This window comes from Leptopilina heterotoma, unplaced genomic scaffold (genome assembly GCF_015476425.1).
Source record: "Leptopilina heterotoma isolate Lh14 unplaced genomic scaffold, ASM1547642v1 Lhet_472, whole genome shotgun sequence".
In the NCBI taxonomy this organism is placed as follows: Eukaryota; Metazoa; Arthropoda; class Insecta; order Hymenoptera; family Figitidae; genus Leptopilina; species Leptopilina heterotoma.
Window position 1 is genome coordinate 172,215 of NW_025111099.1, and position 19,524 is coordinate 191,738.

At 34.9% G+C, this 19,524-nt stretch overlaps 1 protein-coding gene across 1 annotated transcript; it reads left to right on the top strand.

Annotated features, from left to right (window-relative positions):
• Positions 1-1,192: 1,192 nt before the first annotated feature.
• Positions 1,193-1,717, top strand: LOC122507552. Its single transcript, XM_043620337.1, has one exon. It carries the CDS (start codon positions 1,193-1,195, stop codon positions 1,715-1,717), a length of 525 nt encoding a protein of 174 aa, XP_043476272.1.
• Positions 1,718-19,524: the final 17,807 nt, after the last annotated feature.

Here is a 19,524-nt window from a genome sequence, read left to right on the forward strand (position 1 = left end):
CCAGCTTCTTTTAAGGGTATAGTGAGAGAGGCAAGGCAAGTGATTGTACAAGCTTGTGACCAATCTATGCCTCGACGGCAAAAAAGAAAAACTGGTAAGGGATCTATGTACTGGTGGAGTGAAGAACTTGCCTGCCTTTGAAGAGAATGTCACGCAGCTAGGAGGAAATTTACCCATTCTAAGGGAAAGCTCGAGCTGCGAGAAACATGGAATAAAGCCAGGCGTACTTCTAAGCAGGCCATGAAAAGTAGCCAACGCATACCGAGCGAAATCTTAATAAAGGTTGTTGCGGTGGATCCAGATTTGCCTCTTGACATCTTTAATATGTGCTTGAAAACCGGAAAGTTTTTCGGCCACTGGGAAACGCAGAAGTTGTCCCTTCTCAAGAAAGGCGATAAACCTCTGGATAAGTTCACATCGTTCAGACCAATTTGCTTATTGGATACAATTGGAAAATTTCTAGAAGAAATGGTTCTGCAGAGACTTCAGGAAATCCTGATAGACAAAAATAGCATATCGAAGAATTAATTTGGCTTTCGCAAAGGTCGGTCAACAGTTGACGCAATACTCACTGTTGTAAACAACGCTAAGAAAGTCAAAGAGGACAAGAAGAAGGGATTCTGTGCGCTTGTTTCCATCGACATACTTAATGCATTTAACTCTGCAAAGTAGGACAATTGCATCGAGGCGATGCGTCGTAAAGCGGGGTATTAACCTATCTGTTACGAATGTTCGACAACTATCTCAGCGACAGATGGATTGAATACAAGAGCGATGCATGTGATCTCAAACATGAAATGACATGCGGAGCTCCGCAAGGATCAAAGGTAGGTCCATTCATATGGAACGTCATGTACGATGACTTCCTTAGAATTGAGTTACCTGAAGATACAATAATGGTTGGCTTTGCGGACGACGTCATTATAGTATGTGGCGCGTGGACCCCTCGGATTCTAGAAGTTTTCTCAACGAAAGCTTGAGGCGAGCAAAGCTCTTGTTAGACCTCAACGGTCTACAAATGGCTACAGAGAAGACTGAAGCTTTGCTTGTCACAAGCAAAAGATCCTTTGAGGTCCCGAAGATAGGGATAGGATAGACTGAAGTCTCCTGGGGAAATAGTTTAAAGCACCGGGAAGTGATCAACGAAAGCTTGAGGCGAGCAAAGCTCTTGTTAGATCTCAACGGTCTACAAATGGCTACAGAGAAGACAGAAGCTTTTCTTGTCACAAGCAAAAGATCCTTTGAGGTCCCGAAGATTGGGATAGGATGGACTGAAGTCTCCTGGGGAAATAGTTTAAAGCACCAGGAAGTGACGTTGGATCGAAAATTAAAGTTCGACCAACATGCTAAGATCACATCACTGTATGCCGTCGACTGTATGGGGAACCTATCAAGGATGATGCCCAATGTCGGTGGCCCCAGGGTAAAGAAATGGCAATTAGTGGTGACCGTGGTTCAAGCAAGGCAGCTTTACGCTGCCCCTGCATGGACTAAGTCCCTAAAGAACTGCGGCATCTCTGATGAGCTACTCTCTGCGCAGGGTGGATGTGCGCGGAGAGTGGTTTCAGCTTATAAAGCAGATTCAACGAGCGCTGCTCTGGTTCTTGCGAGTTTCCTGCCAGTGGACTTACTGGCGAGGGAAAGACAGGAGGAGGTATTTCAGCTTAACAAAGATCGAGTTACCTCCCAAGAACAACAGAGTAGGAATCTTGCTTAAACGGTTAATCGCAAAGAGGCGAGATGTAGACTCGTTGAAAGATAGCAAGAAAGATGGTATGGGGATCTTAAAAGAAGGTGGACATATCGCCTGATCCCCCACCTCGCCACTTGGATAGGAAGAGAGCACGGATAAGTTGGCTACTACGTGGCACAAGTGTTGTCAGGTCACTGATGTTTCCGACAGTACCTTCATAGGTTTAAGATTAAGAGAGAAGCAAAATGCGCCTACTGTGATGCTGCAGTGGATGACGCGGAGCATACTCTCTTTCATTGCGGACACTGGTGTCTACCATGGTAAAGAACGTGGTCTCGTGAAAGCATTTTAAATCCTTCATTATTAAAATAATGGAGGAAAAAGATAGAGACAGAAGACGAGGTTAACCGGAGGAATCCAGTGCTCAGCTGTATGTAAGCGTGGGGGGAGGAAGACATTTACTTTTCCTCCCACCCACGCTACAACATAGCTTGAGTGGATTAAAAGGAAGTCAAAGCAGGATAAAGGGACCACCACTTGCGAAGTTCAAGGCCTGAGGTAGTTCCACAGGTGGTTCAAGTGTCCCAAAATAAGACGGGAGTGGTTGTTAGTAGGTCATAACCTGGGTTTTTTTTATCCAGATATCTGAATTTACAGATTTTTCACTTTCGACTAAAAACAAAAAAGAATAATTTACTATTAATTCCAATAAACACATTGTTTTTATAATTTTTAAAATTTATTTAGATTCTTGATAACAATTTGATTTTTTTTTTCTTTAAATGGTCTTGAATTTTCAAATAAAACACCAAAACATTTTTTAATTCTTTAAATAAACTGTTTCATATAATCTTTGTTTCTTGGTAACTTTAGACAAATACAATTGATGATGAAGACAAGGAGAAGAAAAAATCGCTTTTGAAAATTATAAAAGAAACATTTTTGAGCGATAATGGTAAGAGAAATTTTTTAAATACGGTCAGAATTCGTAGAAGTTTCACGAAAAATGAAAAGTAATTTTATAATCGAAATGTTAAAAAATATTTATTTTTAGACTTAGGAATATGTCTACCAAACAACAGAAAACAATTTTTTTAACCCACTTGCACAAAAATGGCGCTTTCTGATAGCAGATGGCAGGAAGTAAAGTCATTCATTTGTCGTATCGTATGAAAATGGCAACCATTTTCTCCCATGGGCAAAAATAACAGCTGACCTCATGTGTTATTTTTGCCCATGGGAAAAAATGTCCGCCATTTCCATACAAGTCGAACAAGTGAATGACTTTTATTCCCTGTCGTCTGCTATCTGAAATCGACACTTTTGTTCATTAGGAATAAAAAATATCGTAAGTAACACGGGAATAAAGGCAGACTATTTCTTTACGATGACTTTTATGACACGAGTAGAGGTCGAGGGCGCCCTCGACCGAGGGCTGTCTTTATCCCTTTAATAACAATTTTATTTATTCTAAATGAATGCACCGATTTAAATAAACCAAGCGGTAATACAAAAGAGATGAATTATATTTCCGTTTAGAATTAGAAAATTTTTATTTTTTAAAAGTTATTTAAATTGTTTATAAACAATTTATTTTTTAATGTTCTACGCTTTTTAGAAATTAAAAAAAACTCTAAAAAATCAAACTCAGCTGAGAAAATATATATAAACGACAAATATTTTTAAAGTCATGATAAAAATTATATTGCACGGATTTCATGTATTTTCAGAATTATAACATTATTATCACCGTCGTAAAGAACACTATTAAATTAACATTTTGCAATTAAATAACCATAAAATTAATCAAAAACTAAGTGTAGTGCTGATGCATGTTGAGATCATTTAGTAGATACGTTCCTGAGGCCGAATAGAAATTTTTTTTTAACATTTCGGTTAAAAAGAAATACTTTTTATTTTTCGTGAAAAAGCTGCGGCAAGTACCATGCAAAAAATGCCCGTTTTTCGTACTTTGAATTAAAAAATTTTTTTTTATGCCAACTGGTCAAATTTCAAGGTGAGTATATGCTCCATTTAGCAAATACACTGGAAGGACCGTACGAACTGTTTTGCGATAGAGTACCATTATTTTACCACTGAATTTTTTAAAGGGACCAGAGTGTTTTTAATAGACAGTACTGCCACAACTTTACGACTCCCTCTTTGACCCTCGACGGCCCCATATACAAACGATGTAAACATGCTACCGCTGATCGAGCTACCGCTGATTGGGCTTCTAGTGTATAGAGGGTCAAAGTTGACCATGTTCAATAAAAAAAATATAGCGATTTCATATGATATTGACTTTAAATTCCATGCACAGGGCATGCGTTGGCTAATACAGAATGTATATCACGCCATTACCAGGTAGTAGTAGTAGTAGTAGTAGTATTTAACATTGGCACTATACTGGCGTTGCGCTGTGTATATTCGGCCATGACCAGGTATATGAGTGGAGCTTAATGTTGAATCTGTGAACATAAGAACGGTGGCACGAACGCCAACCTACTCCCGCGTGCGCAACCAGGGGGCACGAGAACCCCTGATCGCGCCCACGGGAGCAAGTCAGCGCGTAGAGTATTTAAATCTGGATGTTGGCTCGTTTTAAAAATCTGAAGATATGGTAAACTACTCTAGGAGAGGGATTGATTAGAAATTGGTAACTACAAAAAGGTGGGGGGCACTTTAGAGCTCTTGACAGTGCTTTGAAAAGCTCTGGTCGAAATGCGTCAAATCTGGGGCATGCCCAGAGGATGTGATCAAGATCTTCCTCTACTCCCGGACTGCAGGAGCAGTCACCGAAGAGAATATAATTTTTCCTGGCTAAGCTAGAACCTAAATTATAATGATTCGATCGCGCACGGCATAGCGAAACAATCCACGCTCTACGAGCTACAAAATTCGCGAACCACGGTTTTCTTTGAGGTTTGTAAAAAAGTTGTGTGTAGTAATAATGGGAGTTGTATGTCTAATTCATTAGGATTCGAACACGCTTCATTTGCCGCCTTATCAGCCAATTCGTTGCCCTCGATTCCCGAGTGACCAGGAACCCAGGCCAATATTGTCGGTCGATTCAAATCAGAAAGGATCTTAAGGCGATTTCTAATCGCAAAAATGATGTAGGATTTGATTTTATATGTGCATTTAGAGTTTAAATTTTGAAGAACGCTAAGTGAGTCTAAAAAGATTATTGTGTTAGTAAGATTAGAATCAATTATGTAATCAAGAGTAAATAAGATAGCAAATGCTTCAAGAGAAAAAATAGTTGCATGGTGAGAAATTTTAATTTTAGAAAAAATATTTAATGTTGGAGAAACAAAGGAACATCATTACTTCTAATGAGTTCGCTGCAATTTTTCGCTTCTTCAAAAGCAATTAAGAGAGGATAATTATATTTAACATTCGACTTATAAATGAGGCGCAAAAGTTCTGAGAGTCTGTCCGGTAAAGGGTGGTTTGAATTAAAGAAAGTTCTACAAAGGTACTTCTTTGCCAGGAAATTAAATCTAGATCTTAAGGGGGGTTCACAACATTCAGCCTGCATTACGTTGATAGGGGTGCTATTTTGAAGTCGAAGAGCTTGGTTGCGGATTTTTTCAAGACGACCCTAGGTAGATGCTTTGTTGACGCGAAAACGTCAAGAATCCGTCAAAAGTTGACGTTAACAAAAAAAGTGTTTTAAATACAAAAATATGATAAAGTAAGTATTGGGTTTTGTAGAAAAAGTGTTTATAAATCGTTTATGACCTTATTTGTTACAAATTAATGTAAAATAAGTGAAATAAAAGATAAAATATGATAAAGTAAGTATTGGATTTTGTAGAAAAAGTGTTTATAAATCGTTTATGACCTTATTTGTTACAAATTAATGTAAAATAAGTGAAATAAAAGATAAAATATGTGAAAATGTCAAGTGAATGTGTATTGATAAATTGGTGTGTGTTTTAGAGGAAAGTGTTGTTGACATGACTTTTTAATGTATGATAAATAGTGAAAAATTGTAATTTTGTTGTTATAAAGTGTAATAATTAATGAAAGTTGATGTTTTAATATTATGAATAATGTATATAGCAGCTGAAAATAGCAAAGGACGGTTACCTACACGCTTTTGATATGTCGCCGCGCATTTTACACGACAGATGGCGGGAGTGACATTTGTCCATACGTATTTTATCACATGAAAATTAAACCAAAAATACTATTTTTATAGTGCAAGATACTTATTACCTTTTTTTTGTTTATACTCCTGCCCTATTGGCCTTACGCACTTCGACAAGAAACCCCGAGAAATACTTTTTTGAAATAAGCATAACCATTCTACTTATGAAATTTTCTATATATTAACCTAATTTGCGTCTACAGCCGACTTTTATTAGGAGTACTCGCATTCCGCCTGGACCACCCGTCAATGGGTTTTCTCGCCAGAGAAGAGGAAAACTGTAGAAAGCCTCTCCTGAGTACAACCGGTTTATCGACAGTCGAGTTCTAATGGTGTGTACCGGACAATAATCGACGGTGCACATCATTATACCTCGACGTCAAACCTCCCGCTCAGATTTTCTCACGTGCCGGAAAAATACCAAGCCAAATGGGCGCGAACCAAGGGTACTTATACCCTTAGTCCTTAAACGACCGCCAAGCGAGGCATCTATCCGACTGAGCTAATCTGTCGACTTATTACCTTTCTTTAAATCATTTAAATTCAAAAAAATAATGATAAATTTAAAGTAAAATGATAAATAATATACCCACTTAATTTATCAATAATTACTATTAAAGAATACAGCACGAAATACATGGTAAAAAACTCTGTCAACTTTCTTGCTTTTAGTAAACAGAAAGAGTTTTAATCTTATATTTATTGACAAAAAAACTGTTTTCTGTTTTATCACATTCAAAACAAGAAATAGGAAAACCAACTTTTCAAGGTGATTTTTATTTAACCCTTTGCGGCATGCATAACATTATAGCATTAATTTAAAAATCACAAATGCTTATGAGGGTTTTTAGGGTCGCTGATTACGAATCTGAAGTCCGTTTTCCAAAATTCAAGATGGCGGATCCAATATGGCGGACAAATTTTTTTAGAATTAATCGAAATTGCTTAAAAATCGTTACTCGGGAGTTTTCGGGGTCGCTGTTCACGAATCTGAAGTCCGTTCTTCAAAATTCAAGATGGCGGATCCAATATGGCGGACGAATTTTTTTAGAATTGATCGAAATCGCTTAAAAATAGTTACTCGGGGGTTTTCGGGGTCGCTGATCACGAATCTGAAGTCCGTTTTCCAAAATTCAAAATGGTGGATCCAATATGGCGGACGAAAATTTTTTAGAATTGATCGAAATCGCTTGAAAATCATTACTTGGGGGTTTTTGGGGTCGCTGATTACGAACCTGAAGTCCGTTTTCCAAAATTCAAAATGGTGGATCCAATATGGCGGACGAAGTTTTTTAGAATTGATCGAAATCGCTTGAAAGTCGTTACTCGGGGGTTTTTGGGGTCGCTGATTACGAATCTGAAATTAGTTTCAATAAATAAACGTTAAATTATTGAATAATTGTACCGTCGGCATTTTCGTTACCCGATGTACACCGCGGGGAGGTTGCACGATCGGGATTTGTACATCGTTTAGCCCTGAAAAGGGCAGTTTGGTAAATACTGTTCAAAACTTTATAATAATCAAATTGAGCTGTTTATTTCCTAATAAAATTAACTAATTAATTAAAATTAGCAGATTTTAATTGCTATTATAAAGTTTTTGATGTCTCTTGCTTTGAACAAGTGAATTTTTTTTCAGCAGTGGTAAGCAGCGAAGCAATTTCTTGTGGGAAACAGGCAGAGTGGTACATTGCAAGTTTTACACATCCATGATGTTCGCTTTTGGTCGGCTTTAGTACTGCAATGAGCGCAGCGTCTAGGTCAAGCGATAATTTTAGGCATATGAGCTGATTGACTTTTTCTTTTTTCCTCTGACACTTTTGGTTTGTAAGAAGAGATTGTAATTAATTTACGTTTCTTCCTAGTTGAACTTGGTAGTTTGTGTCCTACCAATGCATCTACTAAACGTAGCGTAAAAAAGACAAGTTCTAATTCAGCATTATTTGACTGACCGCATACCTACGGTGATGGTAACAAACAATAAACAAAATACTATCCATAGTTTGACGAAACAAATGACAAGCGCAAAAAAGACAAGTTATAAATCAGCAATATTTGACTAAACGCATATTTACGTTGATTATAACAAACAATAAACAAAACACTGTTAAAAGTTCAAAGAAACTAAAATACTAACTGGACTCAAGCAAATGAATTTTACTGAAAGCGAATTGCTTCGCTGCTTACCACTGCTGAAAATAAAATTCAATTGTTGAAAGCAAGACACATCAAAACTTTATAATAGCAATTAAAATCCGCTGATTTTAATTAATTAGTTAATTTTATTAGGAAATAAACAGCTCAATTTGATTATTATAAAGTTTTGAACAGTATTTACCAAACTGCCCTTTTCAGGGCTAAACGATGTACAAATCCCGATCGTGCAACCTCCCCGCGGTGTACATCAGGTAACGCAAATTCCGACGGTACAATTATTTAATAATTTAACGTTTATTTATTGAAAGTAATTTCAGATTCGTAATCAGCGACCCCGAAAACCCCCGAGTAACGACTTTCAAGCGATTTCGATCAATTCTAAAAAAATTCGTCCGCCATATTAGGTCCGCCATCTTGAATTTTGGAAAACGGACTTTAGATTCGTAATCAGCGACCCCAAAAACCCCCGAGTGAAGACTTTCAATCAATGTCGATTGAATTTAAAAAAAAAATTTTTTTGTTCTTTCATTTATTTATTTATAGTTGTTTATAATTTCACGTAACCTCATTCGCTATCAATTTTTCGACATTTAACAATGTTTTGATTATTAATAAACAAAGATTTTTGAATTTTACTTGAACAAGACTGTATATAAACAGATATTTTCACAATATAAAAGGTGATAATCTGGGTTACCACTATGCCGCAAGGGGTTAAATCAATTCTAGAAGTTGTATAATTGTATAGTGGACTTAACATTTTTTTAATTTAATTAATTACAAAGACAATTATTAGTATTCAATAAAATATAAAAAATTAAAAAGCTGAAAATATAAATAATTATACTAAGACAGATAAATTAGGCAATTTTTTCCCGTTTTTTTAAACTTATTAGAAAATTTACTTTTTAGACCAATTAAAATGAGATTCTAACTCCTCCTACTTTAAGAAAGCAATTTTTTTATTCGTTGGTTCAACAGTACAAAAAGGGAGTGAATATTTAATTTTTTAAAGTTACATTTAGACTTAACCCATTAAGAAAAAAAAGACTTCTGGCCAATAAAAATAAACTCCTATTTTCAAAATGCAATTTTATATTTGTTGGTTGAGTTAAACAAAATAGAAAAAATAATTAATATTTGAAAAATAAAACATTATTCCAACCCCCAAAAGGAAAAATGGATGTTTTAGACCAATTAAAATAAAATTTAAACTCTTCCATCTTAAAGAAAGTTATTTTCTATTCGTAAGTACAATAGAACAAAATAAAGAAAATATTATTAAGTAGATAAATATATAAAATTTAGTATCAACCCCTCACGAAAAAATAGACTGCTATTAGCCAAAAAAAGATTCAAACTCCTCCTATTTTCAAAATCATATTTTCTATTTGTTGGTTAAAAATGGAGAAAAAATTAATAATTAAAAAATAAATCATATTAATTCCAACCCTCAAAAGGAAAAATGGATGTTTTAGACCAATCCTATTTTTAGGAAAGGGTTGTGGTTAAATTTATTTTTTTTTGAAATTATAAATATTCTTCCATTTTTTCAACTGAACCAACAAATAAAAAAAATAGCTTTCTTTAAGAGGGAGGAGTTTAAATTTTATTTTAATTGGTCTAAATCATCCATTTTTCCTTTTGGGGGTTGGAATTATATGTTTTTTTCAAATATCAATTTTTCTCTATTTTGTTTAACTCAACCAACAAATAGAAAAGTTGATTAGAAAAATTAATTTTGAAAATAGGAGGAGTTTGAATCTTTTTTGGGCTAATAGCAGTCTATTTTTTCGTGAGGGGTTGATACTAAATTTTATATATTTATCTACTTAATAATATTTTCTCCATTTTGTTCTATTGTACCCACGAATAGAAAATAACTTTCTTTAAGATAGAGGAGTTTAAATTTTATTTTAATTGGTCTAAAACATCCATTTTTCCTTTTGGGGGTTGGAATAATGTTTTATTTTTCAAATATTAATTATTTTTTCTATTTTGCTTAACTCAACCAACAAATATAAGATTGCATTTTGAAAATACGAGGAGTTTATTTTTATTGGCAACTTTTTTTTCTTAATGGGTTAAGTCTAAATGTAACTTTCAAAAATTTTTATTTTTTCTTTTTTTTATATATCCGTTTATAATTTTATCTTCTGACTTTTTACACTTAATTACACATTTGTTATTTTTAATTATTGTTGTGCTGTTAATTCCGCTTTATATTGAAATAGTTTTAAATTTTTAACTATTAACGCAGGATAACCGCAGAGAAAAGCAGAAAGTCGCACTAGCGACAGAGTTGGAGCGCCACCCTCGAAGGCTAAAGTCTTACGACAGTTCCGAGGGAGGGTAAAGGGCTCCAGAAGAAGGGTTACGGGTTTTAGTGGGTCGGGCTGGCAGTAGGTCGCCAGTTTATTAAATTTACTATTTTATATATTTATTTTTCAATTTTTTTATTTCCTTTTGTTTTATCACACCAACCCCACATAACCTTGGAGTGCGGAGTCCAAGGTATCTGTAGGCAGATTTCCCAAAATTCCCTAAGCAAAAAAAAAAAAAAAAAAAACTTTCAAAAATTAAATATTCACTCCCTTTTTGTACTGTTGAACCAACGAATAAAAAAATTGCTTTCTTAAAGTAGGAGGAGTTAGAATCTCATTTTAATTGGTCTAAAAAGTAAATTTTCTAATAAGTTTAAAAAAACGGGAAAAAATTGCCTAATTTATCTGTCTTAGTATAATTATTTATATTTTCTGCTTTTTTATTTTTTATATTTTATTGAATACTAATAATTGTCTTTGTAATTAATTAAATTAAAAAAAGGTTAAGTCCAGTATACAATCATACAACTTCTAGAATTGATTTAAATAAAAATCACCTTGAAAAGTTGGTTTTCCTATTTCTTGTTTTGAATGTGATAAAACAGAAAACAGTTTTTTTGTCAATAAATATAGGATTAAAACTCTTTCTGTTTACTAAAAGCAAGAAAGTTGACAGAGAGTTTTTTACTATGTATTTCGTGCTGTGTTCTTTAATAGTAATTATTGATAAATTAAGTGGGTATATTATTATCATTTTACTTTAAATTTATCATTATTTTTTTGAATTCAAATGATTTAAAGAAAGGTAATAAGTCGACAGATTAGCTCAGTCGGATAGATGCCTCGCTTGGCGGTCGTTTAAGGACCAAGGGTATAAGTACCCTTGGTTCGCGCCCATTTGGCTTGATATTTTTCCGGCACGTGAGAAAATCTGAGCGGGAGGTTTGACGTCGAGGTATAATGATGTGCAACGTCGATTATTGTCCGGTACACACCATTAGAACTCGACTGTCGATAAACCGGTTGTACTCGGGAGAGGTTTTCTACAGTTTTCCTCTTCTCTGGCGAGAAAACCCATTGACGGGTGGTCCAGGCGGAATGCGAGTACTCCTAATAAAAGTCGGCTGTAGACGCAAATTAGGTTAATATATAGAAAATTTCATAAGTAGAATGGTTATGCTTATTTCAAAAAAGTATTTCTCGGGGTTTCTTGTCAAAGTGCGTAAGGCCAATAGGGCAGGATTATAAACAAAAAAAAGGTAATAAGTATCTTGCACTATAAAAATAGTATTTTTTGTTTAATTTTCATGTGATAAAATACGTATGGACAAATGTCACTCCCGCCATCTGTCGTGTAAAATGCGCGGCGACATATCAAAAGCGTGTAGGTAACCGTCCTTTGCTATTTTCAGCTGCTATATATTCATTATTCATACTATTAAAACATCAACTTTCATTAATTAGTACACTTTATAACAACAAAATTACAATTTTTCACCATTTATCATACATTAAAAAGTCATGTCAACAACACTTTCCTTGAAAACACACACCAATTTATCAATACACATTCACTTGACATTTTCACATATTTTATCTTTTATTTCAATTATTTTACATTAATTTGTAACAAATAAGGTCATAAACGATTTATAAACACTTTTTCTACAAAATCCAATACTTACTTTATCATATTTTTGTATTTAAAACACTTTTTCCAAAATCAGATCCACTACTAATTAAGGAGTCAAAAATGTGAAGCAACAGTTTGGGGTCCGCTCCCCACCATGTGCCTCTGAGTACTTTTAAGACATTTAAAATTTTTCTATTTTTGTCGCATAAATAACTAAAGTGAGAATGGGATGAACTGGATTGATTAAAGGTTATACCGAGGTATTTAGCTGAAGATGAGGGTTTGATGATAATATTATTTAAAGATAAAGTGAGTGTGGGATCGTCCAAGTTGATTTTCTTGTTGGCAAAAATAACCAACTTAGTTTATTCTGGCCAGACTTACAGTTCTCTGTCCAACAGATAAGTGGAGAGTGAATTTAATCTAGTTTGAAGTGAAGTTATGATTGGATTCAGATTGGAGGATCGGCAAGTGACCGTTAGGTCATCTGCGAATTCTAAAATTATGCAATCTGGAGGAATGCAGGAATGGAGGTTTCTAGTATAAATAGCATATTTAGTGGGACTAAGGATGCTATCTTAAGGTAGTCCGGTTGTGCTAGTTCTAGGGCCAATTATTTCTCCATTAACTTTTATAAACATATTTTTGCATTTTACAGAATTGTAAATAAAGTGTGATATAGTTTTGGGGATGCCTATTGATCGTAGGTCTTCGACTAGGATGTTAGGAACTACGCTTGGGAAGGCACCTTTTAGGTCAAGTAAACTCATGCTGAGCCAAACCGGTCCATATTTCCGTCGAAATCAATGTAAGGTTATCCGTACACGATCTACCCTTTCTACAACCAAATTGATATGGGCTCAGGATCTTGTTACGTTCGATATATTAACTTAATCTATTGTAAATGACTTTTTCTGTGATTTTAAAGAGACAGGAAGCTAAAGAGATATGACGGAATTTACCAGGTGTCAATTTTGGAAGGAAAAAAATTAGAAAGCTATTCCATGTGGGGGAAAAACACAATTACAAATGATTCTATTAAGAATTGATAAAAAGGCTGAAAGGGCTTCATCTGGGAAGTGTTTGATAATATTGTAATCTATTTTGTCGAGACCCGGAGATGATTTGGTTTTAGCTGAAGCAATTGCTATTTTAAGTTCTTCTAAAGAAAAGGGAGCTTCTAAAAAGGGATTGTGAGCAAAATTGCTAGGAAAATTGTCATGGAAAACCGTTAGGGGGTAGAGTACATCGATTAAGGAATGGAGTTTACTTATTACTTCCTTATCTGCCGAGCATGAAGCTATTGGTGGTTGAGTAAAGCGATGCTTAAAGCTTTTGATAACTGACCAAATTTTTGAAAGAGAAGTATGTCTATTAAGAGTTTCACAAAATGATTTAAAAGATTGGCGTTTAGCTTCTTTAATCGTCCGCTTAACTATTGCTTCCGATTTCTTGTATTCAAGAAAATTTGTGTAATTGGAAGACTTTTTATAATTTGATAGTACTAATTTACGTTAATTTTGATTGCTTCTTCACATTTATTATCCCACCAAGGCGCAGGGACAAAGGACCTTTTGTGTAGAGTATTGTTACGCTGAGTTGAATAAATAGGTTTACGTTGAGGACAAATACTGTTAATTGAATTGTCGACAAGGTCTGTGAAATTATTATAGTCAGAAATTGGTTCTGAAGTGTTTAAAATATCAGGATTAGAGTTTATCGATAAACAAAGATTTTCTGTGAAGTGTGGCCATTTTATCGCTTTAAGATTATACTTATGCGAAGAAAACGGGGAAATTGGTATTGAAATGCCTAGAGATGTAAAAATTGGGAAGTGATCACTACCTAATGCATCATCATGAACAGTCCAGGAAGAAAGTGTGTATAAATCTGAGGTAACAAAAGTTAGGTCTAACGCCGAATCAGGGTTCGGAGGACGGCCTATATGAGTAAAGGAACCGTTATTTAAAAGAATGAAGTCAGTGGTGTCTAGTTGATCGCATAAGTTATTCCCATTAAAGCAAGTCTGAGAACCGCCCCACAAAGTACTGTGACAATTAAAGTCACCTCCTAAGAAGACGGATCTAAAGCCTGAATTTTTAATAGAATTGAAGAGAGATTTCCAACAGTTAACAGGCGTTTGCTTTTCTGGGACTCTATAAATAGAGATTATTAAAAGTTTACCTAAAGAGGATTCTATTGAGACAGCTAAGGTCTCAAGTACATCCTCCTGAGTGTAAATTGTTTGAATTTTAGAAAAGGTTAAATTTTTACGGATGGCAACAGCAAGGCCGCCACCTTCATTTACGGATCTGTCAGATTAAATAATGTTAAACTGTTTTAAAGTGTTAAGATTATCGCGTTTATCTGGTTTCAGAAATGTTTCGCAGAGAAGAAGGATATCGAATTTACTGTTGAGTTTGTGAATTTCGTGTGTCTTATTAAAGACACCACGACAATTCCATTGCAGTATGTTTAGTTTAGGGAGATTGTCCATTATTGTGATTGTGATTTGTAGGTTCAAGTAAAAGTCGGAGGCTTTCTGTAATTTTTGTGAAGAGTGCTTGGTTATTTTTAGCAGTTTCAGGAGAGGAGTTGGAGGAAAGGTTAGGTGACATGGTTGTTCAACCAAGAAAGGAAGGAGGAGAGGGATTCTATGGGGGGGAGAAGGATCAACTGGAGGAGGTGTGTGAGTTGAAGAGCTAGTTGCAGGGTTGGAAATTGCAAAACCATTGGGTAAGAGACTTGGCGACCTACCATTGTTCCAGTTGGTGGCGAAAAAAGATGATGATGTGTTTTTTGAAGATTTATGATCTTTTGAAGATGATTGTGTGTAGTTCTTTTTAGAAGATACTTGTGAGAACGTACGTCTTTGAGAATCGTGATTGTCAGTCTGGGATGTGGAAGGAGTTCGGCAGTCACCTAGATCAGGAAATTTCGAGAAGTCGAAGGTACCCGATAAATTCGAGTTTTTCTTCGGTCGCAGAATTTGTTTGGCTTCATCGAAAGAGGTTTTGTGAAGTGTCGCGTAATAGCGGACTTCCTTTTGAAAGATAAATTCTGGGCATAGTTTTGAAGTCTCTTTGTGTGGGCCATTACAGTTCACACATTTCGGAGGTCCTGATGCGTTGGTGCATTGATTTACATCGTCATGTGGCGTTAAGCTACCGCATTTACGGCATCTAGTCTTTGACCGGCAGTGTTTAGCAATGTGTCCAAAACGCAGGCATTTAAGACACATGCGAGGGTCAGGAATGTATGGACGAACCAGGCTAGAGCCCTTAAAGATGGCAACACGTTCTAGGAGAGTGGTGCGCTGAAAAGTGAGATGGATGGTAGTCGAAGGTTCGTAGGAAGTGGGTTTTCCTTCTTCGATTTTTTTGCGATTGAATCTCATTGCGTCGATAATTTTGCAATCTCTGTTAATATGACCCAAGATTTCCGCGTTCTCGAGAATATCGTCAATAGAGATGTCTGTTCCGATACCGTTAATAATTTCTTGACACGTACCAAAGCTAGAAGGAATTATGGCAATTGGGCCTTTAGATTTCAAAGAAGTGTCAGACACGATTTGATTTGCTGCTCAACCGCCGTTCAACAAGACACGAACTTTACCGCGACCGCTCGGGTGAATACTTACAATTCTACCGGGGTAAAGAGTGTGAAGCATCTTACCTACCGACACGTGGTTTAGATCTTTTGATGCATCTGGTGATTTCGGATCACGCTGAATAAAAACCGGACAATTACCCTTGTTTGTGTTCTCGTATTTCGAAGGTTTTCGAATTTTTCCGTCGCCTTTATTGGACGCATTTGTCGAATTGGTTTTTTTCTTGATTTTATCGCTTGCATCGCAAACGCGCTTTGCTGAGGGGTCTGGATTTGACGACGTTGAATTATGACGCGATCTACTGTTTTTGCTGTTACTTTGAATAAAAAGCAAACCTTTCGCAGCTTTCTCCACTTCCGGATCAATGTTTGCATGTTCATTCACCCCGTCAATAAGCATATCGGACATATCCGAGTCCATGCTTCGGTATCGCACGCACAGCCCGGTGGCTGGCGTTAACCTAGAAGAGAGCGCACAAGATAAAAAAAGGCAATATAAATACTCTATGAAAACTCAACAGACAACCCAATATTGGTTGAGAATCAATCTAATTACCACTGAGCACAAATTATCTCGAAAAACAGAACAAAATTTTACAAGTAAAAATAACACGTGTGTTCGATCCGAGTGTACAAACGGAAGTCCGCTATTACCAGGTGTTGTGAGATGATGTTACGTTATTTGTTTTACAGATGTTTACGTAGTTTAAATTCGGAACGTTTATTAGGCGGGAAGATCAAACATAGGAAATTGTTAAATCTTTAAATTTGTAATTTAGCTTCATTTAAGAAGTCGAAAAGATGAGAAAGTATATTTGGCGATGGTTCTGTTAGAAGAATTTTGCTAGAAAAGGGTGCTATACATTTAAGGTCTTTCGAAAGGCGTGTTATCAATTTTGGGCGTATATTATCAAATCTAGGGCAGTTCCAGAGGACGTGTTCTAAATCTTCATTTAATTGGCGATTGCAGGAGCAGATAGGAGATTGTATTATGTTTTTTCTATAGAGACTTTCCTTTAGATAATGGTGATTGCTTCGCATACGACATATTGTCACAATCCATTCTCTTTTAAAGTTTAATGATGCAAACCAAGGTTTTTTACGGAAACAGTAAAATTTTTCAGTATAATGTACTTCAAAAGAAAGACCTCTAGTGAGATAGTATTCATCACTTTTTATATTAAGGCATTCTTTAGATATAGATGCAAAGTCTGTATGAGGAAGACCAAAATTTAAAGGTGGAGCATTTACTGATGCAAGTTTTGCAGCTTCATCAGCAATTTCGTTTCCCTCCAGGCCTAAATGAGCCGGGATCCAAACAAGAGAAATATCGTAATTAAAAAATTTTAAGGTAGATAACCGGTTCCTAATTATATAATATATAAAATACGATTTTATGTGGTTAGGATTGGGGGTAGAGATGCTTTTTAATACACTTAGAGCATCATAGAATATTGCAACTTTTCTGTGATTATTTTTAACAATATAATCAAGGGTTAGGATAATAGCGAGTGCTTCTGCGGTAAATATAGACGCTGTTTATTTAATTTTCCAAGATTATAAAGACTCTTTCGAGGGACAAACTGAAGCACAACCTACACTTCTTTCACTTAATGATTTTGAGTCGTCTGTGTAGAAACATAAGTATTCTTTAAAATCATTGTTTATTATATCTTTAAATAATAAAGGGGGGTTAACAGAATTTTTAACAGTTGGACCAATATTAAGTTCGATTTGCGGAATAAATAGATGGTCGTTATACGAGAATTCATAATAAGGATGTAGGTATGCTTTTTGTAAATGTTGTATATGTGGAAATATTGATAGATAGGATGATAGCGAGCATAACGTTAATTGGTGTGCTCATTCTATAGCCTAAAGCTAGTCTAATGGCACTATTTCTTAATTTTTCAAGTTTTCTAAATAATTTTTCATTTTTAAAACAAAAAATAAGACAATCATATTCTATGCAACTTCTGATTAATGCTCTGTATATTGTGAGGAGAATGTAAGGGTGTGCACCCCACCATGTGCCTATCAAAAATTTAATTATATTTAATGTTTTATTAATGGCAAAATGATGATCAAAAGAGAGTTTATAATCGAAGGTAATTCCTAAAAATTTTGTATGAGTGGATGGATAAATATTAAATTCATTTATTTTAAGGAAAGATTAGGATTATTAATATCTATTTTTAATTTGTTAAAGAGGATTAATTTAGTTTTCTGTGGGCAAATATATAATCCTCTGTTAAAAAGATACTCCGAGAGAATATTTAAACAATTTTGAAGAACTTCTATAAATTTTTTTGCGTCTTTGTTTCTATAGGATATTGCGATGTCATCAGCGAATTCAATCATTTTACATTCAGGAGGAATGATAGAATGAAGTTTCCGAGTATAAATGGAATATAAGGATGGACTTAGAATGCATCCTTGCGGAAGTCCCACTGTACTGATCCTAGGACCAATGATTTTTCCATTAATAATGAAAAATATATTTTTGCATTATATATAAATTTGGTGATGGAAAGAGGAATTCCTATATCTCTTAGGTCTTCAGCCAGAATTTGAGGAATAACACTGGGAAAGGCCCTTTTTAAATCTAAAAATAGAACTGAAGTGACTTCCTTTTTAACAAAACCTGTCCAAATTTTTGTCGTTATAAGGGAAAGATTGTCAGCACAAGATTTACCTTTACGGAATCCAAATTGTGTTGGGGATAAAAGAAGATTATTTTAAAGAAACCAACTGAGTCTGTTGTGTATTAATTTTTCCATTAATTTTAGCATGCACGAGGTAAGGGCGATAGGTCAAAATGAGCCTGGGGATGATTTAGGTATGAAAAAGATTAGAAAGTTATTCCAAGAGGCTGTAAATGTATCCGAAGAGATAATTTGGTTGAATATATCCAGTAAAATTATTTGTTTCTTTGGGGAATCTTTTAATTATCTCATTTTTAATTTTGTCTAAGCCGGGAGATGTATTAGTTTTCAGAGATGGAATAGCAATGTCTAATTCGTTAGCATTAAAAGGTGTTTCGAAAAAGTTGTTTGTTTGGAAATTATCAGGAAAAGAATCAAAAAAGGCTGTTGGAGGACACATTTCTTTTGCCAAATCTTGAAGGTTTGAAATAGTTTCCGTATCTGCTGAACAGGATCCTGTAGTAGGTTGGGAAAATTTATTTTTAAAAGCTTTGACTGTTCTCCAAACTCTGGAGATTGGAGTAGTCTTATTTAAATTGTTACAAAATTCATGAAAAGATTCTTTCCTGGCTTTAATGAAAGTACGTTTGGCTATAGCCTCGCATTTTTTATATTGTTTATAATTTTCGTAATTAGACTGTTTTCTAAATTTTGAAGCAGCATCTTTTCTATCTTGGACAACTTTATCACACTCTTTATTGCACCACGGAGCAGGAATAAAAGTTTTTTGATTCGAAACAGATTTGCGTTCTGAATCTTTATGTTGGGGAGTGTTAGGCGTTGCTAAATTTATTGCTTGATCTACACATTGCACAAAAAGGTTATATTTATCTATAGGTTCTAATGTTTGAGAGTGAAATTTATCAAGATTTGAAGTGAAAGAGTTTTTTAAGTTAGAGTCAAATAGAATCCATTCAATTTTTTTCGGATTGTATTTATGTGTAGAGAATTTGGAAATGAGAACTTGAATGCCTAATTTTGTAATCACTGGATAGTGGTCACTTCCTAAAGGACCATCTCTGACTTCTTGTAAACAAATTGTATATAAATTAGAACTAATGAAAGAGAGATCTAAGATGGAAGGATTTTCATTAAGTCTGTTGACAAGGGTTGACTTCCCATTATTTAAGCAAATAACATCAGCGTCAATCAGGGCTTCGTAAAAAGATTCGCCATTCCTGCAATAGCTGTTACTGCCCCAAAGGTAGTGATGTGCATTAAAGTAACCGCCAATAAATGTATAA

Bases quoted from the DNA above. Each gene is read 5' to 3' on its own strand.
- LOC122507552 (XM_043620337.1), top strand. From the start codon at position 1,193: ATGGCTACAGAGAAGACAGAAGCTTTTCTTGTCACAAGCAAAAGATCC.